Below are 24,841 nucleotides of genomic sequence, written 5' to 3'. Positions count from 1 at the left end.
ATGGCAGGCTCAAGTCCCTATGACCGTCTCGAAGGCGGTATGGGAGCGCAACGCGGCACTGCTGGTCGCAGAAATTGGAAGAAATATGCTATTATCGCTGTTTTGGTCGTTGGAGTCGTATGGTTTATGGCGCCCCGTAGCGAGAATTACCCGTGGTACAAGAACAATGGTAGGTTGTCTTCATGGTATCCACTGTTCCACCTATTGACGTCTTCGAGATACACCACCGCTTCCTACCTATGACGACGAAATTGAAGTAGTTCCGCCAAAGGCGGATGAAGACCACGCTAGTCACAAACCCACTAGCGGTGACGTCCATCCTACATCATGGGATACCGATCCAGATCCTTCCCGCACAACGTATTGCATCCACCCACACTCACCGGATGTACCTCTTGTTCAATACGCTCTCATGATTGATGCCGGCTCTACTGGTTCTCGTATCCACGTTTACAAATTTAACAACTGCGGACCGTCCGCTGAATACGAATATGAAGTTTTCAAGATGACTCGACCAGGTTTAAGCGACTATGCGGGGAGACCGGAAGATGCAGCCCAGAGTTTGGATATCCTCCTTGACGAGGCTCTTCGTGTCGTACCAAAACCTTTGAGGAGCTGCACGCCTGTGGCTGTAAAAGCCACTGCGGGTTTACGCTTGCTTCCGGGTTCACAGAGTACTGACATTCTCCACGCGGTAGAGGATCGACTACGCCGTCATTATCCCTTCCCACTTCCACCGAAGGATGCCGTAGTCATCATGGATGGCAAGGACGAGGGTGTCTATGCCTGGATAACATCCAACTACCTCCTTGATACCATTCGCGCAACTTCCCCCACTGATATACCATCGTATGCCGTCCTCGACTTGGGAGGAGCCTCAACACAAATCGTTTTTGAACCCGCCCTTGCTTCCCATGGGCGCTTAGAAGAAGGCGAACACAAGTACGATCTGCTATTCGCCGGTAGAAATCACACCCTATACCAACACTCTTACCTCGGTTATGGTCTCATGCAAGCACGCATGCATATACATCAACTCGTGGATTTCATGGCGTCGCTTAGGATCGCTGCTTCCCAAAGGGAAAACGAGAAAAACTTTATCGGAAACCCATGTCTTGCGAAAGGTACTCAAAGGGTTGTTGAGATCGAGGATGAGACAAGTCAGAAAAAACGCAATGTCACCATGGGCGGTGATGAGATTGGTTCTTTTGAAGGTTGTAGGCGAGTGGTCCAGCTCGTCTTGGCCAAAAATGCGTCAGTATTGTTTTCTCGTGTCTAATAATAAGTGTTCCAGCTGATTTAACGCCCGTTAATGCAGGATATGTGAACTCAAACCTTGTTCCTTCAACGGTGTATACCAACCCTCCCTCCTTGACGTATTTCCTTCAGGAGACGTTCTCTTACTCTCCTATTTCTACGACCGTGCCTTCCCTCTCCTTTCCTCACCCCCAAAGCCAGAGTCAACATCTCCATTAGAACTGAAGCTCAATGTCGACACTATCGCAGAGATGGCAGAACGAGTATGTAGTGGACATGCCGAATGGGTCAAACATTGGAGTTCTAAAGAAGTTTTGGATGAGCTTGAAGGTAGGCCAGAGTGGTGCCTTGATTTGACGTTTATGCATGAGTTGTTGAAGATGGGTTATGAGTTTGGTGATAAGAGAGAATTGATGATTGGGAAGAAGGTAGATGATACGGAATTGGGGTGGTGTCTTGGTGCAACGTTTATTATGATTGGTGGGGAATTGACGTGTAGAGATTAGGGCCTTTACTCGATTCTTTCTACTTTGGAGCTGAGCTTCATGGATAGAGGGTTCACTTGGCCGACATTATCGCCCTTCAAAATACCCTTTTCCCAGGGATATTACTATACCATCTGCAGTGCTGTACGAGACTTAGGTTTTGAAAGGATATCGATAATATATTGTTTGTTAATTTAAATTATCTTTGTGATCGATAGGGAAGTTAAGATATTCATTCTCCATTCCCTCTTGAATATAACTTTCGGGGGAGCCGTAAGTGCATTTTCACACATACTGTTTCGTACATCTCGTAATTACAACCGAGCATGTAGGGCCTCGCTAATCATTTTTATGCCTTGTGAGACCGTGTTCGCGTAGCTGGGCCTGATGTGAAATAAGTCCCTCATCCAAATATGAAATTGTCTTTTTGATAGTCGTTTAACCGAGAAAGGAATGTTGCAGTGTATGGACCTAATCGTTTTGCCGTTTGAGACGGAAGGGAAGGAGAGTGTATTCTCGATGACGTTGTATTGACGTTGTATTGTAACCGTGCTCACTCGAAAAAACTGGATATATATATATATATATGAGTATTTCGAACTATCTGTTCTAGGATGGAGTGTGGTACATAAGTAGATAGGAGAGATTCGAAGAGGAACGAGCGTGGTTAAACTATTGACCACTGATGGTAATGGTGCCAAGGCCAAGGCCAAGGGAGGAAGAGCTAATATAAACTGCATTTCAGCGATGGAGATGCGATCACGCTGAATGGCGTTCGCCGTTTGGTAGGATGAGGGGACGATCATCCGTAATTGATTTTCAAAGAATCATAGTTTCAAAAGATAGGGGGTGGATCTCTCGCAATTTGAGAGTGATGTTGATCTGATGGACATAGGAGAATACTGGTAAAACTAGTATCTGACCTTGTGAGAACTAGTACGTTGTACCTTTGGTATCCGATGATTTCGGTCGTGTGATGTTTTCACTCTCCCTCAGTACCCTAGGTCCCTAATATGTATGTAGTGGCTATAAGTCCTTAACGCTGCCGCTGATCATGAGGCACCGACCCTTTGTTTCAAACCGGCAAAGCAGGTTGCCGGCAGCTGTCATCTTGAAAGTATGTGGCGATTGCGGACTCATTTCCGCCGCGTAAGACAGTGAATACTTCACCTCGCCTTGCAGTTTTAAGGCAATCAGTATTAATCAAGTTCGTCCTGCTAACTACCATGTGGTCAGGTGTCAACACAATAATTTCGGCAGGTCAGGTAGGGTCGAGTCCAGTTAATCGGTACGATGAATGGAAAGTTGCTGGCTCTTATCTCATTATCTTCAGCGTATTAAAAGAGGTGTAGTATCTCTTCCGCCCTGTGCGGTATGTCATATTTTGTCAGCACGGATGAAAAATTTCGTGGGTTTTTTCCTGTTATTTTTCATACCCCTCGAAGGCTCGAACCCCCGCCCTTATCGCTGCCACATTTGATCTCGATATCGAGGGTGAGCGCATAAAATGAATGTCGCATATCAATCAGCCTTATGAGCTGGCCTTTTAAGACAGGACGAATAGGACGAAATGTTCTGCGTGAAGCGACGTATGATGATGCTCTTAGCGAAGTCAGTCGAGAGAAAGGCAAAGGTTTGGAGACGGAACAATGGTGTTCTAATAATGATGTCAAGGAGGAATATTTCACATATATGCGTTTCCTCTAGTTATCCGGGTGCTTAAAAAGAAAGGGCAGCGGGACGTCATTAATAAAATAAGCTCGAGGTTTGAGTGTTTAAGATTGAACTTACGAACCACGGTTTTGTTCAGGCTGTAGAGTGGTCTCGTCGTTAGTAGCCAGAATGGTGATATCATTGGTGATATAATAGTCTCTCCGATTCGGCATCTTAATTACTCTGATATTTGACCTCTACCCAACGTTACCAGCCGCCAAGAAGAGGAGAAAGAAAGACAGACAAAAGATGGTGATCTGGGAGAATAGCTAAGAGCGTGTTAGAGTGAGAAGTAAACGAATGCTCAAATAAAGACGCAAGGAGAGGACCATGTAGCGACGACCTGCTTGTCGATGAGCTGTGCTTTTTACATTATATACCCGAAGTCCACCAAGCGCCGAAGAGACAACTCTCCGGGAGAAGGGAAGATGGTTTACCAGCGACATACGCGAGATTACACTGCAACATGAGCCCTATGAATGTTACTTCGGAAAGAGTATGGAAAACTGATGAATGACTTAATTAACGGCTTAGCTTTGATCACCTCCAGCACTGGCCCCATTCAAGCTCCGACTCTTTCGCACTCTCACTGTTGACCAACCTCGATCATGATCACCCCGATACATCCTCTGACTGTCCTTCCTCACTGCTTGGGCAGAGAGCGCTTGACTTTGGGATACGCCCACGACGCTTCGGCGTGGTCCTGGTTATTACTATGATGTCAGGCAAACCTCCAACCAAAGAATTTTTATCCAGAATCACAGGAGGTGAACGTTTATTACCACATTCCATCCTTTCTCGCCTTCCCACAACTGCGGCGATCACTGCCCCACTATGTGTTTGCAAGTCAAAAATCTCTTTCAGCTTCAACTCAACAGAGACTCCAACTTCGCCTGGTGCATAAAAGTCGTAAGATAACCGCCCGTTCAACATGTTGTGAACGGTGTGGGTGCAGTCGGCCAGCCAGCCAGTTTCTCCGTATGTTATTCAGCCACGTCGAGCTCCACAATGGCCATAGAACGGCACCTGACTCTAAATTTGTAGATTAAAAAGGCGCTCAGCGCTAAGTGGAGGGTTTTCCAGGTGGCAGGAGGTGACTGATCGAAATCCCAGTTCATTTAGCACAAGTATGCCGTTACCCTGTATGAAACTGAACTCATGTATCTCACAGTGCAAACTCCCAAGTAGTAGAAACGGCACCTGTACGGCGTAATGTTTATCATTCTGGCGCTTATTTCGATTACTATCACCGGCTGGTTTGTGTTAGGCAGACGTCAGGACTAGTGTTGGCAGAGTGTTGAGCATTTTTCATTACAGTATCATTTGTGATGCTATTCGGTTTTCGGTGGCAGCACAGGGCAGGCCCTAGGCCTGGCTAACTACGGTATGTGCTTTAATCGAAAATGTACTTCTAAGCCTGCCCTATGTTCACATATATTATAGAGCTTACCGGTCAAGTATTCTCTATCCTCGTTTTCCTCCTCCCCTCAAATGTCCAAGTCGCAGGAGGTGGATGAAAGCAGCCCTTCAGATCAAGTTAACGCATCCCAAACTTCCCATGAACCACGGCCTCATTTGACGAGTTACCTAGTCTTTTTCTTTATGCAAGCCGCGCTCACCGTGCTATCATGGTATTGCTACGTTCATCCGCGCCAGCTACCTTGGTTTGATACGGATGACGACCACACGACGATTAGGAGTGGTATCAATTCACTTTTCTCGGGGTGGCAGAGCGCCGCAGCTTTGCCAGCTCAGAATATCTACTCTGCTGTGTCTAGCATGGAGGAGAAGGTCGTACGAAATGATCTCAACTGTCTTGACTCCATCATGAAGCCTGTGTTTGACTTTTTTCATCTTGGAATGATGTTGAAAGTTGCGTTCCTGGCGCTGATCGTTCTTCGCACAGTCGGTCATTCAGCTATTACGGTGTCTGGTGGACTCAGTTCCGAACATCCCTTGCGAATCGGTTTGATATCCACTGTCAGCCTCACTACTGACACGGCAGACACTAGAGGCAAAGTTTACCATGAGCGTCGTTTGCAATCCGATATGATTGTGAGGCTCGAGCAGCTGTATAAAGTTCCTTGGGGATACGTTGCATCACCTAATCTCCTTATTCCTCTTCCAATCGAAGAACTCAATTCGACGACCAAAGTTGAATACGAATCGGACGTCCTCTCCTTCCGTCATGACTGCCGGTGGCAAGCACCTGACGACTACTCCGGTGACATTGCGAGAATTGGAAACAAGACTTGGAGTGCAAGGATTAGTTCGAATGCAACCGACGTCTCGGGCTCTGGCCATGTGAGTACGTATTTTGACCTTTACTTCCGTTTATCGAATTGGTGACATAAATCAGGCCTCGGTTCCAGCATTATTTTCTTACTACCCGAGGACGATAATTCATCTAGTGACTCGGTCTACCTTTTCCTAGGAGCGAATACCACTATTCCATCTGGATTTAACTCAACGTCTAACAATACCTGGATTAACCTCAGTAATCGTCCGACTATCTACAACCGTGATGGATACACAAGCCGCTACGCCACTCTAAGATCCCTTCGGGCTCCGTTAGCCACACTCCTTGTTTGCCATCCCGACCTGAAACTCTTGTCTCGAAGAGTCCATCTCCACCCTAATGCCAATCGCACAGAACCCGACATCACCATTAAATCTGATGCAAATGTTCCCTCTCCCAGCAACATTGACCTACAAGCCGCTCGTAACTTGTTTGCTATCATTCTCAATACGACGACCTCGTCTGAGGACGCAGATGATTTCATCCCTGGTATAATGAACATAAATGAGGTCTCTGGCAACATGCTTTTGGATGGATTTGGTGTTGATGATGAAACGAAAGTATCGTTTTCTCCGTTTGACATAAAAACCATTGGACAAAACGTGGACAAATACACCCTCTCTGCGCTGAAACCCTTCACCAGCGGTTACCAAGGAAAAATACCCAAGCAACGTCGTATGTATGCTCGAAATGTCACTGCGGTACTTACGGGCCAGGGACTCGCGCTTCAGACCAGTTTACCGTTTGCTATTCTTAATACAGTCTTGTTCAGCGTTCTGGGTATAGTGCTTGCTGTGTTGGCATATCCGAAACGAGTCCTATAATATGGTCCTCCATGATTGTAGATACCGGTAGATTCAAAGTCGATGTAGGAAATGTTTGTTTTCATGTCTATACTCGTCTTAAACTTCCTACTTGGTATTCACCGGTGGCTGGGCAATTGGTTATCCCTGTCTCTAGTTGAGCTAGTTGACCGTTATATAATTATTATCACGCATTGAGTTACGTATCGATTTCTTCGCCACATTGTATTTAAACTGTTCTGAACCTGGCAATAGCATATGTGTGCGAAGAGGTAACAGACTACCGAATATTTATTCGTGCCGAAGACAGTGATAGACTCGTTTTCTCCAGGTCCTCAGGACCAAACTTCGTTTGAATTATATTGCAAAGCTTGCTCTATGTCTGATATATCGACAGGTGCCTGACGTACTAGCAGAAACCGGCACACCGTGCATGCCGCTTTAATTTGAAGGTATAGCCAGACGAAGATCTTTGGCTGCTGCATACTTCCGGGGTATAACTTGTAATCGAGTCACGAGATGAATCAAGTATTACGAGCATCACGCCTCTCTTTTGCACGATTTGTCAGGCCCCTCAACCGAGCACATCTCAAAGCCGGGCTCAGGCTTGTTCAGCACCGTACTTTGTCGTCGTCTTCTGGGCCCTCTAAAACCTACGGCCACAAGCAACCTGCTCGCATGGTCTCACAAGCAAGGTACCCTTTCAGCCGAAATGTGAAGCAAAGGTTTCTCCAACACTAAAACTATCCTTCCAGTACCCACATGCCCGTCGGGGAAGCATGGAAACACAAGTCATTCTCAGACTTCTGCATCTCGGTGCACACCACGAAAAAGGGTTGAAAGTTGCTTTCTTACGCCCGCAAAAAGCCGGAACTGGATTACCCGATGATCGAGGGCGCTGAAGTATCTGATGAAATCGGCCGAGCCTGGTTCGACGCTGCCAACACGTGGAGAAAAAAATTGGCGAACGGCATATACAGATTGGAAGGATCGAAATAACCGCAGTCACAGCGTCTTTCGACCAGTGATTGAGAGTCAAGAACGTGGGACTGGTGAGGACGATGGCGAATCTATTTCACTGGCCGACAAACACCAGCTGCCAAACTTCCGGCTTGAATGGGATGGTGACACTTGGACCAGGTTGTTCTAAGTTTATAAGCACGGGGAGGTCGCAGTATTCAGATCTCGGTCTTGGTGAGTATGACTTTTGTGTTGAGTATGCATTTCTCATCGTCTCCTTGGAGTTTAATCGACCTCGCGGGTTTCGAGAAGGCAACTTTTGATAAGGAACGGACTAGAGAGGGTAAATATATCAATACGAGGTGAGTGACCGTCTTTCAAAATGAATCGCAAGGCTTCCCCAACATTAACCCGTAGTTTACTTACCCTCTGTGCTGTGATCGGGACGCTGTCAGATAGTGCAAGCAAGCGCAAAAAGTGAGTAGCTTGACAGTCTCTGATAATTTTATTGGCTCATCTGCCAAAGTGATTATCTCTCATTAAATACACTCTATAACTTGCTAAACGTATCAAGAACATCCAAGTACGCGGTTAATGGTCGTATACTTGGCTCTTTACTTATTGCTTTACAGTGTCATGATCAGAAGGAAGAGGTTATTGATATTGAAGCTCTGATTCAGCCTTACATGAAGGAGATCGAAGAACTCGGGACGTCCCGTTGAGCGAGGGGCAGAGGCGCCAGTCAGAGCACGTCGCTTATCTTCCCAAGAGGTTCGTTGGATTGCCTTAGCCGGCCCCAACCAACTGATGATCGCATCTTTAGCAAATCGCCAAAACTAAGGCCATGCGGGATCCTAATAAACGTATCCAATAATTCACCAACCTCATCTAGACATCCGAATTTTGAGCTGTTGACAAGGCCAACGGCGAGGAATCACGTTCTGCTAGCCCAACTAAAACCGATTTTGAGTTGTCGCCATACCAGTTGCAACAAGAGCTACTTGCTGGACGCACACAGTTGGAATCGCAAGCCAATTCAAATCCTTTCATTTGAAGCTAGTCTTCTTTCTCGTCTACTTCTTGATGCGGGTGCGCCTGAAAATGAAATGATCGGCTTATTGCTGGACAATCGAAAGCGATCAAAGGGTTAGAGATTGTTGTGAAGGGATATGAAGAGAATTTAGGTGAACCATTACGAGCTGTGAAGGAGGATGTGGAGAAGGAGTGGAAAGACAAGTTGGATGAGGAAGTAAGGAGGAGGGAGGAAAGAGGAAGATGGGCGGAGGGGTTGGTCAAGCTATGTACGAACGATGCTCGAAGATGACGTCATCTGGAGGTGTTGCTCATGTGGTCATGCTCGTTCTTCCCTCGTTTCTTCTTGACCCTGTCTTGACCACACCTTTGGGATGTTTCCGGTGTGATCTTTCTCCTCAAGCGCTCACCGATTAGCTTCAGAATGATTGCATCGAGGTTTTGGCATGGTACTAACGAAGCAGGAATGCCCCGTGATGACGATTTCAATGAGGAATTCACATTCACATAGACGCGGAGTGAATTTCAAGATCCTACCCTTCATGGCCGCTGAAATATCTGTCGTCGATCTGTCCGCCTTGATAGTGGCTGAACGGGCTGAAACATGGGCCGAAAACCACCGCATATGAACGTGTTGGGCTTCTCATTGACGCCCGACGTTCTTCACGTCTCATTATAACTCAAGCGAAACTCGAGGGCAATGATACAGCGCCAAAAAAATAAGTCAAGTCGAGATCAAAGTCCCGATTTTTCCGCTAGTTCTCCATCCCTCGACCAACAGGTATGTATCACCCGTTTACTGTGCGAATCTCAACGATCTATCCTTCATAGCTGCTGAAATACCCGTCTTCGATTTGTTACAGACTAAACGTTTCGAACTTCTCGCTAATGCCCGTTGTTTCTTCACGACCCACACTCGTCTCCAAGCGCCGAATTATTCCATGTTGAGAAGTTCCAATACTTGTCCTTTCCTCTATATCTCAATCAACAGATATGTATCGAGGTCCCTATCATTTCTAGCTAGACTCAAGAAGCGAACTGCTCCACTACTTAGGTGCAGAGCGCTTGATTTTAAAACACATGCCACGAGATGGAGAGCGTTTCTCTCAACAACCACCCTTGATAGCCGTTGAACTGGCTGAAACATGGGCCTCAAACCACTGCACTAAACGTGTTGGGCTTCTCGTTGGCGCCTGGTGTTCTTCACGTCTCGTTATAGCCCACGCAGAACTCGAGGGCAATGATACAGCGCCAAAAAAATAAGTCAAGTTGAGATCAAAGTCCCGATTTTCCCGCTACTTTCTCCATCCCTTGACCAGCTGGTATGTATCACCCATTTTCTGTGCGAATCTCAAAATTCTACCCTTCATAGCTGCTGAAATATCCGTCTTTCATTTGTTACTAGACTAAGCGGACTAAACATGTTAAGCTTCTTGCTGACGCCCGTTGTTCTACACGTTTTTTCACGACCCACACTCGATCCCAAGCACCGAACTATGCCATGTTGAGTTCGAAGTTCCAATATTTGTCCTTTCCTCTATCCCTCAATCAGTAGATATGTATCGGGCCCGTATCATTTCATCCGATATTCCTTTCTTCAATTCAAAGTGACGTTTGGGCCATCTCAGGCTGGTTTTCGAGTCAGGAATCGCTCTCACTTCCTTTTGATATCCAATGTCAATCAAGATTACTACTGCATCTGATTTCGTAGTACAAGCCATGAGTCAGATAAATCGCTCTTTAGTCTTTTTTTGTCTGTCAGACTGATTTACTAGGCGAAGAGCATCCTTACGTTTTGATCGTGTCAGTAATAGAAGTCGGTTTTCCGAGGCAGCTGACTGCCACAAGCATGTGGCTTACAACAATATTCAACAATAATAGAAAGAGAGATAAAAGCTGTCGCATTCAATGAAGTTCTACAGTGGACGTCCTTTCTTCCCTCCTCGATACCCATCCCTCCTCCAATACACCTATCTCCTCTTTCACTTATACATTGTTGAGAATACTCTTTCCCTCTGGGACTGTAAGTCTCTAATTTATTAGTGAGCCTTTTGGCCTTCCGCTAACCCTGCGCTTCAATGCAGTGTCTTTCCTGACATGCCTCCCAAAGCACCAGAGGAAAAACGATTCGATACCACGAACTCCAATGATATCAAGGAAGCTTTTCATCGTTTTCTTTGCCTCATTTCCCAATCCGACTCCGGGACAATTAAGGAACTGAATGAACATGTGAAGTATGGTTCGTTGAATTGTCAGGCATCAGACTCACGGTCTGGGCTCATTAGTTGGACAAGGTTGCAAATGGATTCCTGAAGCCCCAAGCACCAGAGACAAAACATCTCGACACTATGAACCTCGATGATATCAAGAAATCTTTTCTTCTGATCTCGCAGTGAGTATCCTTCAAGTTTGCACTGTTTTCTATGCTTAACTGGTTAACCCGACTCCAGGACGATCAAGGAGCTTGACAGACAGGTGTGTCATGATTCATTCAGTCGTCCGCGTCATGTGTCAGGCTTACAGTCCGAATTTATTAGTTGGACATGTCCCTGAGGTGCCAAGCACCACAGAAAATATATTTCGAACGCATGAACTCCGATGATATCAAAGATTCTTTCCTTTCGTTCTCGCAGTGAGTCAGCTTTACATGATTTCCTTTGCTTCACTGGTTAACCCGACTCCAGGACGATCAAGGGCCTTGATATACAGGCGCGTCATGATTCATTTAGTCGTCATGCGCCAGGCTCATAGTCTGAATTTACTAGTTGGACGAGTTCAAGAATGGGGCCCTGAGGGTGGGGAATGCCGCAGGACTTTCATTTGCGATCGAGCAGGCACAAGAAAACTTAAAACGAACTCGAGAAGTTTTCTTTCGTAATGCCACTGCCACTCTTGTTCCAGAACTTCATGAACTCGCTGAAAAGGATTTTGAGCGATTTTGCATCCGGAGACAGTATTTCAAGAAAGCTCCGCCCTCCTTCGAAGAACTACCAACAGTTTTAGATGAACTTGCTAAGTCAATCGACCTGCTCTACGTCAGGACTGATGAATTCCAAGAATTTACGGTGCGTCCCTTACCTACTCTACTCCGCGAATACACGGTTAAAAACTCCAATTTCGGATAATCAGGCACAAGGATTACGTTTGAAATCTCTGTTTCCTATATTGAAAGATAATTTGTCTGTGAGTCATTCAGCTTCCCCTCATAAATTCTACTTACGAAAAAATTGCAGTATCGCGCATCTTGCGCCAGAGACTATCTAGGTATGAATATCACCCTGATTATTGACGTGACTCACTCCTTCTGCAGAGCGATGGGAAAAAATCGCGATACAACGTTATATCCATCAATTTATTTATGACCTACAGACCGATTTCGAGAAGGTAGCAGCAGCATTAAGTGAATTTACAGCGATTGGTAGGCTTAAATCACCTTGAACTGAGGAGACTGTTGATATTGTTTAAAGGTATACCTACTATTCGTGACGAGAAAGCACGGGCATTTAAAAGTTTGACGAACATCCTAGCAGCAGCCACTCTCTTTTCCGGAGTTACTGCCAGCGCTCTTCAGATGTCGACAGCACTACCCGACCAAAATGATACCATTCTCGTGGTAAACACCCTCTGGTTCACGTCGTTAATCCTCAGCGTTGGTGCGGCATTGAATTGCGTGTTGAACGGCGCCTTTGTCTACCTATTGGATGTGAATAAGCGGTTCATCAGCTCGTTAGTTGGACTGTTTGCTATCCACGACAGTTGAACTGATTGCTTGTCCGCAGAAAGTCAAAAACTGGCAAGCATCCGTCATGGATTAGAATGTGGATGGATGGATCCCACAATTTCTTACTTGGGGCTTCTATCTTGACATTCTCAACAGGATTAAGTGTCTTTACTTTTTCTTCCAACCAGGTATGATTTAATGAAAAGGGAATAATTTTATAGTATTAATGAACTTAATACGTAAAAGGCCATTTATACCCCGTACCTCACTATTGCATCCATGGTGTTGGCGTCCGCCGGTCTAGGCGCCATTTTGATTTGGATGCTATACAAGATTTTGATGGCGAAGGTGCAAGCTGGTGGTACCATACCCGGCGGCGCTTTGGTTTCTCCAGATTCCAACAAGATCTCTCCAGAATCCAACAAGGCCTTGTCTCCTGGTAACTTTGTATCTGCTATCGCCAAGGATTTACCGTCTTTCCGTTTCTGGCGGGATTCAATGTCTCAGGACGATGAGGAGCAAAGGAAGGTGAAAGACGATAAAGTCGGGGGGTCACCGACTCGCCGGGGGGATCGACTGATAACGCCAGGAAAAAACTCCAGGAAGAAACAGAATCGTGTTTCTCAACATGTTCCGCCTACCGAACTGATCTTACCGAATGAGCCAAATTCAAAAATTGAGCTTAAAGATTATGGAACGATACGCGATGTAGCTTACTCTGATGATGGTGAATGGCTTGCAATCGCCTGGTGAGCTGTCTCCATTAGAAATTGATGGCAACTACATTCAGTATTGTGCAGGGCGAAAGAAAAATCATACGAATCCTGGACAACTGTTTGGAACGCGAAGGTCGTTCGTCATTATCTCCGTTTTACAGGATCTTCGAATTCCTTATCCATGAAGTAGACTCTTCAAAACATTGACGTCAAACCCCATCCCGGGAGAGTGATCTCCGAATTTCTTAAATGGTGTCGCCCTAGACTCTCGATATGGATCAAGATGTTAATTGAGCTTTAGGTCGCCATCAGGAAAAAAGCTTATTGTGAAATTTGAATGTCAAACCCGCTTTGACATCTGGGATTTTGTGAGTCCCATATCTATGTTTTGCTGATTATATCATTCTTATTTGCCCTAGGATACAAAGGAGCTTGATGGCTTTGAAACCGAGGAACCAGTCGAAACGGTGCAAGACATTGCGTGGTTTGACGAAGACGGTTAATCCATCTGTTGTTCATATTGACTCATTACTGAATGGATATCAGCTATTCTAGTAGCAGAGCTTAGCAACTTCGTTAAAACGGTATTTTTCCTTTCAATGCTTTGCAATATCGTACTTACAGCACATTCTCGAAGGATCTCACGGGACATGACGTTAGTATCCTTCCCTTGGCAGCTGCATGCCAGTAGTCATTTCCTTGGTTTTTAGACGGAATGTCGCTTTGAAAATACTCGCATCCGAGCAATTGGCATCGGGGGGGAAACGGGGTACATAATCTTAGTTAAACGTGCAGTGAACTTACCGGAAGGGTTTAAACACGCGAATGTGCGGCCAGGTAACCTAATCGTTGGTGAGTAACTCCCTCATCGAGATACTTGACGGACGCTTCTGATCTGAGCATCAAAGTATATGATATGGACACTCAAGAAGATATATAGTGTGTTTCAGCTCAAAGATCTGATTGCTAAATTCCAACTCCACTTTCAGCCAAGTTCCGGTCCTTGAAGACATTTCTTGCATTTATCCGATTCCGGGTACACGTGATATATTGATTACCCACAAAGACCAGGCAAGTCATTACTAGTTACTCTCTGTCCTTAATCTCTCTATTGTTGACCGAATGGATGATTAGAAAGCTTTCCAGCTTTGGTCGCTAGACCCAAAAAACACTACAGAAATGCTCACGAAGCGAGCCATTACGTCGCATCGTGATCCGGGTGACTACGTTGGGCCCACTCGTATAGGCGGGAACTACAATCAGTCTGTTTTCAATGTGACGAAATGTAAGTCATCGCTTTCTTGGATATGACTATATTGATACATGATGTTTACTGAAGCTGGCGACATCGACATATGGGAAAGGGAATCTGGGATGCCATACCGACGTCTCAGGTCATCGATATTGCAAGACGAGGGTGTGCATTGTTTTAGTTGGCGAAAGTCTGATGATGAGACCGCGACCTTTGCGACTGCTGGTATTGAAAGTCACACTTTACGGATATGGCGATGTGAACAGCTACCACCTCCCACATCACAAAACAGCCCCAAATCCCTCACAATAAACGAGAACAGTGGCAATAGTGACTCGCAGCCAGCAGAAAATATGGCGGTTGCGCCTTCTTCAACTTCTTTGTAGCCAGGTGGAATTGGCCAGCCTGAAGAGATTCCTGCGGAAGATAGTGCGACGCCAAGCTGAAGAGATTCCCACCGTGGAAGATAATGTGGCGGATCGCCCGAATAGTCCCGAAGCTGGGCCTTCGACGTCAAACTCGTAAATCGTGATACGGATACATGTATACATGTCTCTCTGTTATTGTGTACTATAGGCTCTCTATTATTATTGAAGATTGAAGATTTTCCGACCACTTCCGAGACTCAGTACTCAAATCTCAGGGTAGGTGGCCTTGCTGCTGCAGTGGAAGAGGCCCCTTGTACCTTGCGCCTTCCCGTCGCGGCTGGTGCTGTGCTTTTCATTAAGTACCGTTTCGATGTTGTGGCGCTTTTACTAAGGCGGTTGCTCAAGTCGTAGTGGACAGCTATCACCCCGCCTTCAGAGCTTCAGCGGCTGGTATTGTTACGATGGGTGCCTTGCTCCTTCTGTAAAACTGTGCATGCGCGGTCGATACGGCGACCAGTTTGCATGCTAGTTTTACAATCTTTCGCCTATCAGTGACTTTGGGTGGAGCGGCTGGTATTTCTCTAAGTATGCGATAAATTCAGAGGTATTGCTACGGTACGAGACAAAGCGAGCGATGTAAGCAAGCCAAAGACAAGACATGCGGAATGAATATGCGACTAGCGGGATGTGGTTTGGTTCGACCTCGATGAGTATTCGACTTGGTTCTGTCTGGCGACGATGGAGGCCTACCGGCAGTGACGTCGATGAGTACCAAATGACTTTGCCCAACTACAGCCTACTGCCGGCGAACGAAAATTGCTGTCAAACGAAAGAAGGGCCTCCTGTTTCAAATGAGTTGGATGAAGGACTTACAAGGTTGAACGGGTCTATCTTGGGGCCTGTTGTTACGAGCGTATGGTTGTGCTTGTGTGGAGTAGTGGGCGAGATGAGGACGGGTGCAGGAGACCGGGACGCCCCTGTGGTGTAGAGGAAAGCGGTCAAGAACTGGCCAGGGTGTTGCTAGTCGGAGGTGGTTATTATGGACCGGTTGGCAGGGTGCCGAAGTTGTACTGCGCGTTACGGTTGCCAGAAGGAAGGTTGGGACAGGTTGGGATTGGGCTTGGTGGCCACATACTGCGGGGAGTGCCATTACAGGGATGAGTTCTTGAGATGTGGTGCTGAAGCCGGTGCAGGGCAGGTGTAGCTGGTGATGCATATGTTGTGATGTGGCCTTCAGTTCAACTAGTCGTTATGCGAGTGAATTCTTTAAAAGGGCGGTTAATAAAACCGGAATTATGCGTGCGACGGCAGTGAGAGGGGTGGAAACCTGTCTACCCGTGTTCCGTTCCGCCTGGCTGGAAGTTGGGTACTCCATACATAACCTAGTTGTGTTTGGAAGGGGAAGGGGATCCAGACTTTGAGATAGAGGCAATTTTGTCATTCGATTTGAGAACAGGTTCATTGGTGTTTGTAGCTATTTACACTATTGATTACAGATTTCGAGAACCGCCGTTCATGATCAATAGTATCATCATGACCCTGCGGAGGCCGGAAAACCACCGACCCAACAACGTGTTGGGTTTCTCATTGGCGCCCGCAGTGCTTCATAGCTTCATGTCTTATTGTGGCCCACATGCCAACACTTACTTCCGAGGGCAATGATGCAGGGCCGAAAATTTCAACGTTGAGCTCATAGTTCCGATTTTTCCGTTCCTTCTTCATCTCTTGACAAGCAGGTATGTATCAGGCCTCATGCTTTTCACCTCATTTAACTTCTTACAATTGAGGCGACCCTTCGGGTATCCCCACTCAGTGGTTCGCAAATCAAAAATCGCTTTCAACTTCCGTATCAACAGAGATTCCGACTTCTACTGGCCAGTTTGTAACACAAGTCGGTTCCGTTCGTAGATTGGGATAAATGGCTCGTTCATATGTGGTAGGGTAGGTGCAATCGGCCAGTCGGCCGGTTATTCGGTATGAAGTTATTTAACTAAATCCGTCGAGCTTCAGTGTGTTGAACAATAGCAATGGAACAGCACGGCGCTGTTCTAGCACCCCACTCTAATTTGTAGATTAAATAGGCGATCAACGCTAAATCGTTTTCTTTTCATGAGCACTGCCTGTGGCAATCCAGGGCATGGAAGTAGGAGTGACTATTCGAAAAACCAGTCCCTTTAGCCCAAGTAAGACGTCGTAACTCTATAAGTGACTAAACTAATGTATTTTACAGCACAAACTCTCAAGTGGTAGAATCGGCACTGCCTGCAAAGCGCGGCGTTTATCCCTCTGGTGTTTATTTTGATTACTATCACGGGCTAATCTGCATCAGGACTAGTGTCAGTGTTGAGCATTTTTCATTATCTTTTATTCGGCTTCTTGAACAGCAGCACAGAAGGCACTAGGCCTAACTAACTATAGTATGGCGTGCGCACTGTGCACATATATATTATAGCTAAATAAGACCGGTCAAGCATTTCTTCTTCCTCCTCCTCCTCTCCACAAATGCGCAAGTCTCAAGAGTTGGCTGAAAGCAGCCCTTCCGATGAAGTTGACGCATCCTCGACTTCCCATGAACCTCGGCCTACTCATCTGACGCGTTATTTAATCTTTTTCTTCATGCAAGCCATCTTCACCGCGCTATCCTGGTATTGCTACGTTCATCCGCGCCTCCTGCCTTGGTTGAATATGTCCGTTGAGGATACGACAATTAGGAGTGGTTTCACTGCACTCTTCTCGTTGTGGCAGAGCGCCGCAGTTGCCCTAGCTCTCGAAATTTGTTCCGTTGTGTTTACCAGGGAGAAAGCCACGCGTAATGATCCGGGGACCACAGTGACAGACAACTGGCATTCCGTCATCACGAAGTCTGTGTCAGACTTCATTCATTCTGGAAACATATTCAAAGTTGCGTTATTGGCCTATCCGACGCTGATCATTCTTCGCATCGTCGGAAACTCAGCCATTACAGTGTCTGATGGAGTGGGTTCCGAGCGGTCCTTGCCGATCGGTTTAATATCCACTTTCAGCCTCACTACAGACTCTACGGATATCAGAAGCCAAGCATTCCTTGAGCGTCGTCTGCAGTCCAATATGATTGTGAGGCTCGAGCAGCTGTACAAATCCCCCTGGGGATTCGTTGCACCACCCAATCTCCTTATCCCTCTCCCAACCGAAGAACTCAATTTGACGAGCAAAGTTATATACGAGTCGGACGTCCTCTCCTTCCACCATGACTGCCAATGGCAAGCACCCGACAACTACTCCGATAACGCCGTAACGGTCGAAAATAGGACTTGGGCTGCGAGGATTGGTTCAAATGCAACCGCCCTCTCGGATTCACGCATCGTGGGTAAGTACTTAGACTTCTGTTTTCGTTTATCGGGTCTGGTGACACCTTCAATTAGAACGCGGTTCAAGTATCATCTTCCTGATACCCGAAGATGATAATTTCACTGGCGACTCGGTTTATCTTTTCCTGGGAGCAAATGCCACCATCTCACCTACATTGAACTCGACCTCGAACAACACCTGGATTGACCTCAGTAACCTTCCGACTATCTACAACCCTGATGGATTCACAAGTCGTTTCACCACTCTCAGATCCCTTCGAGCTCCACTCGCCACACTCCTTGTTTGTCGTCCCGACCTCGAATACTTGTCTCGAAGAGTCCTTCTCCGCCCTACTGCCAATCACTCAGAACCCGACATCACCATTCTATCTCATGTAGATGTTCCCTCCCCTGGTAACATAAATCCTCAAGCGGCTCGTGCCTTGTTCACTACCGTACTCAACACGACGATCATGTCTGACGACCCGATTAATCTCACCCGTGGTTCAATGAATACAAATTGGATCTCTACTACGATGCTTTTGGATAAAATTGATGATGAAACACGAGTATCATATCCTCCGCTTGACCGAAAAGCCATCAATGAGAACGTGGACAAGTATACACTCTCTGCGTTGAAAGCCTTCACCAGTGGTTATCGGGGACCATTACCCGGTCTTCGTTCGAAAGGTGGTGTGTTCGCTCGAAGCGTCAATGGAGAATTTACGAGTCGGAGACTTGCGCTTTGGACGAGTTTCCCATTTGCTGTTCTTCATACGGTCTTGTTCGGTGTTGTGGGCATAGTGCTTGCCGTTTTGGCGTATCCAATGGGGATCCCCCGTCTCTGATCTGACATGGACACTCTCCATTGTATGGCAAGTAGATCCCGGTCGATTCAAAGCCGACGTGTCTGCTTTCATATGCGTATAATCGTTTTAATGTCCTCCTTTACACTTCTTGTACATCTTCCTGTCTCTACATTGAGTCTGTGGAATAGCGATTATCAAGTATTGATTGTGTAGCTATTCAAACAGTCGTTGATTTTACACTCCCATATTTGAACCCTTTAGATCCCAAGAATGGCGTATGTGTGCTGAAAGGCGCCCGTTACAGACAACACTCTGCATAGCTTGAGGCGATAGGAACGGAATAGTAAATTATAGGGGGTGTTTTCGACAGAGAATCATAAACATGGCTGGTGGGTGAAGTTTTCGGAGACACTATCCCCGACTCTTGCGAAGCTAGAGGAGGGTTGTGTTGAATGCAAACGACTCCTCCAGAGCCTCTGACAGTATAAATGTCTGTGCGTGAGATGATGTGCTGTGTTTGGGTGCCACAGCAAGAACTGATCGTATCATTCCTCCGTGATTTATAGGTATGCATCAAGTTGAATTCCAAGCCTCATTAACATTATGTGCACCTCCAAGGAGGCAGAAAAGGAACGATAAGATGATTATGGCGAACTTTCATTGGAAGAATGGCATAGAAAAAAGGGACTTTATATGGAGTAACTTACTTCACCACGATCTCAGCTTTGTAGCAACTCGGATTACCACTTTCTCGAAATGAATGTATTCTGTTTATTAACTTGTTTGCGGGACAGCTGCTCTGTGAAGTTGGGAATTAGGAGATCAAGAAATCGCAGGCGGTGAATTTTGATCATATATAGATCATTCAAACTGAGGAACGATCAGGTATGGCGCAATGGATGGCCCTCATCGGAGAATAGAAAAGGGTGTTTCCCCGAATTTTGATAACCTGCTTGGAACTTGAAGGTGGATTTATTAAACGATAAATCTGATTTTCGATAATGCAAGGCGGCATACACTAACTACTAAGCAAATATCCGTGACAGTACTACATGAAGGAGCAAGTTCAGGATCTAGCATGCAGGTCCTCTTCCGGATTAACCTCCGTAACTGACTCGTCAATCCTCTCGATTTCACGCGGTGATAAGGAACCTGAAGAAGGTACAAGCGACATATTGGCTGCTCGCTGCCATCGAGCCCGATTTCTCTCGTTCGTTGCAAACTTGGGACTAAAGCGATTAAGAGACTCGAGGCTGGCTGGCGTTTTGGGAAGTAGCAACTCTTCACCTCGCCATACCAATAAAGTGTGACCTTGAATTCCAGCAGTCGCGAACGTCGCAGTCTCATCGTCGGACCTTCGCCAGCTAAAGCAATGTACACCTTCACCTTCTTCTCGCAGTATTGGTGACTGGAAACGTAGGTATGGCATCCCAGATTCCCTTCGCCATATGTCGATATCGCCGGCTTCAAGTAAGCATCATGCATTAGTATAGTCATAACTAAGAAAGCGGTGGCTTACATGTCGTCACATTAAAAACAAACTGATTGTAGTTCCCGCCTATACAAGTGGGCCCAATGTAGTCACCCGGGTCATGATGCGGTGTAACAATTCGTTTCTTGAGTTTAGCTGTAATTTGTGCACCTCTAACCCCAGCGTCTAGCGACCAAAGCTGGAAAGCTTTCTAACCATTCATCCGTTTAACGATAGAGCACAAGGACAGAGAGGACTAACTTGCCTGGTTTTTGTGGGTAATCAATATATCAAGTTCATCCGGAATCGGATAAATGCAAGAAATGTCTTCAAGGACCGGGACTTGGCTACCAGTGGAATTGTAATTTAGCAATTAAATATTTTGAGATGAAAAACGCACTATATTTCTTCCTGTTTGCCCATATCATATACTTTGATGCTCGGATCAGAAACGTCAAGTAATTCGACAGAGGGAGGGGTACTCACTGACGATTCGCTTCTCCGAACGCCCACATGCGGGTTCGAACTGTTCCGGCGACTTGGCTACACGCGTAATTAATACTAGATAGTGATTTTTCATCTCAACCCCAATCGATCGGATGTGATTACGTTCAAAGCGATATACTGCCATCTAAAAAATGAAGGAGATGAAAGCTGGCGCGCGTTGTGAAAAAAGATTCCTACTACTCGGGTTAAATCCTTCGAGAAGGGTGTAAGCGTAATTCAGAAACAATCATTGGAAGAAAAGGCACCATTTTGAAGACACAGCTGTGCTCTGCTACTAGAAATACTGATATCCATATTAGTAACGAGTCAAAGTGAACAACAGATGGACTCACCGTCTTCATCAAACCACGCAACGTCTTGCACCATGTGGTGTCTTTCAATGATATGAAGCACCTTCGCATCCTAGGGCAAATAAAAACTACATAATTGGTGAAACGTGAATATGGGACCCACAAGATCCCAGACATCCAAGCGGTGTTCAAATTTCACAATGAGCTTTTTCCCCGATGGCGACCTATATTTCAATTAACTTCATGGTCTGTAGAAGAGTATGGAGCAATACCATTTGAGATATTCGGAAACTACCCTCCCTTCGTGCCATGCGTCCAGAAGAACTGTTAGAGTCTATTCCACGATTGAGTGAATGCTGAAAGATGGAGATAATGACGGGCCACCTCCGCATCAAACACAGCTGTCCACGACTGTGGTGTATGTTCTTTCGCACTTCACTTTCTTAAGTAATCGTCATCGCGTTCTAGTCGAAACAGCTCACCAGGTGATTGCAAGCCATTTTCCATCGTCAGAGTAAGCTACATCGCGTATTGTTCCATAACGATGAAACTCGAGTATTGAAATTGGTTCGTCCGATAAGGTTAGTTCGGTCAGCGGAATAGCGGCAGAGCTATCGCCAATCCGGAGCTTAGGCTTTAACTGTCGTCGCCTCTCGTGGCGACCACGTTTCTTCTCTTGACCTGCTGCTGCAAAGGCACTCAATGTGGAGTTGATGATGCTGACACTTTTGACTCTGTCCTGCAGCTTCATCTTCAATTGATCCTGCAAGTTATGCTTCTGAGTCGGTGATCCTTCAAATTCATCGTCTTTCTCCTCCACTTGCTCAACATCTTCCTGGGGCAGATCCCGCTGGAACCTGAGAAACGGTAAAGCGTTGGAAATAGCAGACGCGATGCCGCCGGGAACCAAGGATATCTTACTAGATTCTGAATGGACTGAGTCACCGCTGGATCTGATAATGTCAGCTTGCTGCTTTAAGGCAGGCGAGACCACCATCTCGTATAACATCCAAAGCAGAATGGCCACCAGACCAATGAAGGTCACCGAAGTAGAAACAACAACAAGGTAAGGGGTGTACGAAGCCTGTTGTGTGCTTGTTAATTCGATAAGGATGCTGCCTGTCGGCCTCAATAAATCATACCTGGCTGGAAGCGAAAGCAAAAACGATCAATCCCGCTGAGAATGTCAAAATGGAGATCCCAAGGAAGAGGAGTTGTGATCCATCTATCCACATTGTGACCCAAAAGGGCAGCTTGCTACCGCGAGAACCCCTGAGAGGTGTAATCAATACTAACATCACCACCCCGAGTAGAAAAATCCAGCTTACGATCGCGTGGCTTTCCAAGCCATGGCTAAGAGGCTGTTCAACGCCGCTCCGACACTGAAAATCATGGACAAAAACCAAAGCAGGTTGGCAAGAAGAATTGTATCATCTTTATCATCAGAGGCACTCGTGGACATCTGGAGTGTGCTTGCAGTAACGCCCGAGAAGAACGTTGATACTGTCAAGATGTTTGTCAAGTTTAAAGAAGATCGTACTTGCTCGTGGCTAATTGCAGATACACCTTTGAAACAACACTAAGGTACTTCTCGATCGTTGAGAATCCGAACTCACCAACTGCTGCAAACTCGCCTACCGCGGCTGTTACCTTCTCGAAGTCCACCTGGAGTTCATTTATAAACTGATGAACATAACGCTGGATCAGCGGAGTGTTCAATCTGCCTGAAACGATAATGAGAAGATTTTCGTAAACAGGTGAGAGATACGTACCTGAATAAAATCTGGCACAAGATGCGCGATACTACGAAGTCTTGATCAACCGTGGTGCTTTTGGAGGTACATCAAAGACCCACCATAAGATCACGATCAAGTGTCATTAATAAAGACTTCAGCAATAATCCTTCGTCCTTTCAGGAATTTGAGTTCTAGTTGTAGGCCAGGTTGAAGCGAAGGCGTACCGTAAATTCTCGGAATTCGTCAATCCTGACATGAAGTAGGTGAAACGATGTAGCGAGTTCTTCTAAAACAGTTGGTAACATGTCGAAGAGTGGCAAATGTTGAAAGTACTGCGACGAGATATGAAATCGCTCAGAGTTCGAAACACCAGATTTGGAGTTACAATCCTCGCGGGCTAGTTCAAACAGTTCTGGAACAAGAGCAGTAGCGTTGTGAAAGAAAACTTCGCGAGTACGCCTCAGCCTTTCTCGGGTGCTCTTGATTGCCAATAACAGACCCGCGACTCGGCCAAGTCTCAGGCAGCCGTTTGCTAATTGCCCCAGCTGATAAGAACACACAATGAACGCAGCACGTGAAAATTTCGTAGTGCTAGCTTACCTGTTTATCCAATTCATAAGCCTTCCTGGAGAAGAGGTAAATAACGAAACAAAAAACCAGAACTCAATCTCGACTTACGACGAAAAAACAAGAAATGACTCTTTGATACCGCCGTCATCCGAGTATGTATAATCGAATGACCTTCCCCCTGCTAAACGCAAGGTCACAGTTAATCCGACTCTGCAAGCAGAACTGACGTGTAGTACGAACCAAATGCAGTGGGAATCTCTGTGGACATCGACAATGAAATGGAATGCAAGCGGTTGGTTCGAAGCACGCAGAGCTGGAAGGAATACTATTGAAATGATTCCTTCAATCGGGTCCCTGACTCTGCGAAGCTAGAAGAGCCCCACGACTGATTTTGATCACGAGATAAATTAAGCAGTAGCACATGACCGCGTCGCGTCCCTTTGAATTTCGTACGGTTTGTCTCAGTTGGTCTCTTGCCAGAGCTTGCCGTCGCTGTCGTCGCGAGGTTTTGGCTTGCTCTTGGCGTGGATGGACTGCCTTTGACAATAATCTTCAACGTGCTCGAACGAGGAATTCTATTGTGAGATTTGAATTCAAAGGTTTTCACAGGAATGTAATCCGTCAACATTCTAGCTGCTCAATATGTGCCGAAATCATTGGATTAAACGTGTTGGGCTTCTTATTGGCGCGTGGCGTTCTTCATGTCTCTTTAAAGCCCATAATTGATCCCGAGGGTAGCGGTACAGCGTCAAAGATTCAGCTCAGTTCCGATTTTCCCGCTCCTTACTCCTGGTATGTAGCAGGTCCCATGCCTTTTTCTTCGTATTATTTCTTCCTTCAATTGAGGCAATCCTCCAGTGTCCCAGTACAACTTCAATATGAATAGAGATTCCGACCTTATCTGCTTCGTAACACAAGTTAGTTCCGGTAATGGAGCGGGATGAATCACTCATTCATCATGTCGCGAGAAGTCAGCGGGTCGGCCTCGGTACGTTATTCGGTCAATTCATGCATCAAGCTCTATTTGGAACAATAGCGATAGTCAACCCTCATGCTAATTCAGTAGATCAAGAAGGCGATTAACGCTAAAAGCATGTTATTTTTATCAGCGCTCCCGATGGAACTCGGCAACGTCTGAAATTTTAAGCGCATTATTCTTTGAAATTAACTTATATATCCACAGCATCAACTCCCTAATAGAAATGGCACCTGTAAAGCGTAATGTTTCCTACTTTTGGCACTTACTTGATTACTATCACCGGCGATCTGCGTCAGGAACTGGTGTTGGGTTTTTTTGTGGAGCTACACTGTACAGCTAAATGCTGTTAATTGGAAACGTTCTTTGGGCGTGCTTCGGGCTTGCAAACTTACATATGAAGGCTCAATGATACCGTTCAAGCAGCATTTTCGATCCTCTCCTCCCTCCTCCTCCCCTCAAATGCCTCAGTATCAATCGGTACCTGATATCAACCGTCCCGATCACGCCAGCACATTACAAACTGCCCATGGATCTCAGTCGAATCATC

At 46.0% G+C, this 24,841-nt stretch overlaps 7 protein-coding genes across 7 annotated transcripts; 5 read left to right on the top strand and 2 right to left on the bottom strand.

The window, feature by feature from the left end:
* AGABI2DRAFT_72811 (hypothetical protein) lies at positions 1–1,763 on the top strand (the record flags this gene model as incomplete). The annotated part of the gene is made up of 3 exons (XM_006462858.1): positions 1–169; positions 219–1,254; positions 1,319–1,763. 3 exons carry the CDS (start codon positions 1–3, stop codon positions 1,761–1,763), a joined length of 1,650 nt encoding a protein of 549 aa, XP_006462921.1.
* A 2,700-nt stretch (positions 1,764–4,463) lies between these two features.
* Positions 4,464–6,578, top strand: AGABI2DRAFT_179499 (hypothetical protein; the record flags this gene model as incomplete). Its single annotated transcript, XM_006462857.1, has 4 exons — positions 4,464–4,495; positions 4,627–4,711; positions 4,899–5,763; positions 5,815–6,578. The coding sequence occupies 4 exons, from the start codon at positions 4,464–4,466 to the stop codon at positions 6,576–6,578; spliced, it is 1,746 nt and encodes a 581-aa protein (XP_006462920.1).
* Positions 6,579–7,757: 1,179 nt separating this feature from the next.
* On the top strand, positions 7,758–8,239 carry AGABI2DRAFT_144363 (hypothetical protein; the record flags this gene model as incomplete). The annotated part of the gene is made up of 3 exons (XM_006462856.1): positions 7,758–7,879; positions 7,935–7,994; positions 8,092–8,239. The coding sequence occupies 3 exons, from the start codon at positions 7,758–7,760 to the stop codon at positions 8,237–8,239; spliced, it is 330 nt and encodes a 109-aa protein (XP_006462919.1).
* A 6,354-nt stretch (positions 8,240–14,593) lies between these two features.
* Positions 14,594–14,845, bottom strand: AGABI2DRAFT_193979 (hypothetical protein; the record flags this gene model as incomplete). The annotated part of the gene is made up of 1 exon (XM_006462855.1): positions 14,594–14,845. A coding segment is annotated over one exon (252 nt), but the record flags the coding sequence as incomplete, so codon positions are not given.
* Positions 14,846–15,205: 360 nt separating this feature from the next.
* Positions 15,206–16,008, top strand: AGABI2DRAFT_137537 (hypothetical protein; the record flags this gene model as incomplete). The annotated part of the gene is made up of 3 exons (XM_006462854.1): positions 15,206–15,425; positions 15,480–15,870; positions 15,934–16,008. A coding segment is annotated over exon 1 (159 nt), but the record flags the coding sequence as incomplete, so codon positions are not given.
* Positions 16,009–16,904: 896 nt separating this feature from the next.
* On the top strand, positions 16,905–18,985 carry AGABI2DRAFT_193977 (hypothetical protein). The gene is made up of 3 exons (XM_006462853.1): positions 16,905–16,942; positions 16,999–17,952; positions 18,008–18,985. Exons 2-3 carry the CDS (start codon positions 17,109–17,111, stop codon positions 18,778–18,780), a joined length of 1,617 nt encoding a protein of 538 aa, XP_006462916.1. The 5' UTR covers positions 16,905–16,942; positions 16,999–17,108; the 3' UTR covers positions 18,781–18,985.
* Positions 18,986–19,807: 822 nt separating this feature from the next.
* AGABI2DRAFT_119748 (hypothetical protein) lies at positions 19,808–23,583 on the bottom strand (the record flags this gene model as incomplete). The annotated part of the gene is made up of 21 exons (XM_006462852.1): positions 19,808–20,205; positions 20,261–20,419; positions 20,474–20,559; positions 20,613–20,643; positions 20,699–20,843; positions 20,897–20,911; positions 20,965–21,002; positions 21,052–21,121; positions 21,173–21,233; positions 21,282–21,343; positions 21,394–21,442; positions 21,492–22,093; positions 22,152–22,281; positions 22,338–22,512; positions 22,626–22,733; positions 22,782–22,812; positions 22,865–22,918; positions 22,970–23,290; positions 23,346–23,370; positions 23,424–23,496; positions 23,556–23,583. The coding sequence occupies 21 exons, from the start codon at positions 23,581–23,583 to the stop codon at positions 19,808–19,810; spliced, it is 2,661 nt and encodes an 886-aa protein (XP_006462915.1).
* Between the last annotated feature and the right edge of the window lie 1,258 nt (positions 23,584–24,841).

Source organism: Agaricus bisporus (genome assembly GCF_000300575.1).
Source record: "Agaricus bisporus var. bisporus H97 unplaced genomic scaffold AGABI2scaffold_7, whole genome shotgun sequence".
Lineage (NCBI taxonomy): Eukaryota > Fungi > Basidiomycota > Agaricomycetes > Agaricales > Agaricaceae > Agaricus > Agaricus bisporus.
This window is presented reverse-complemented; position numbering and strand designations above follow the sequence as displayed.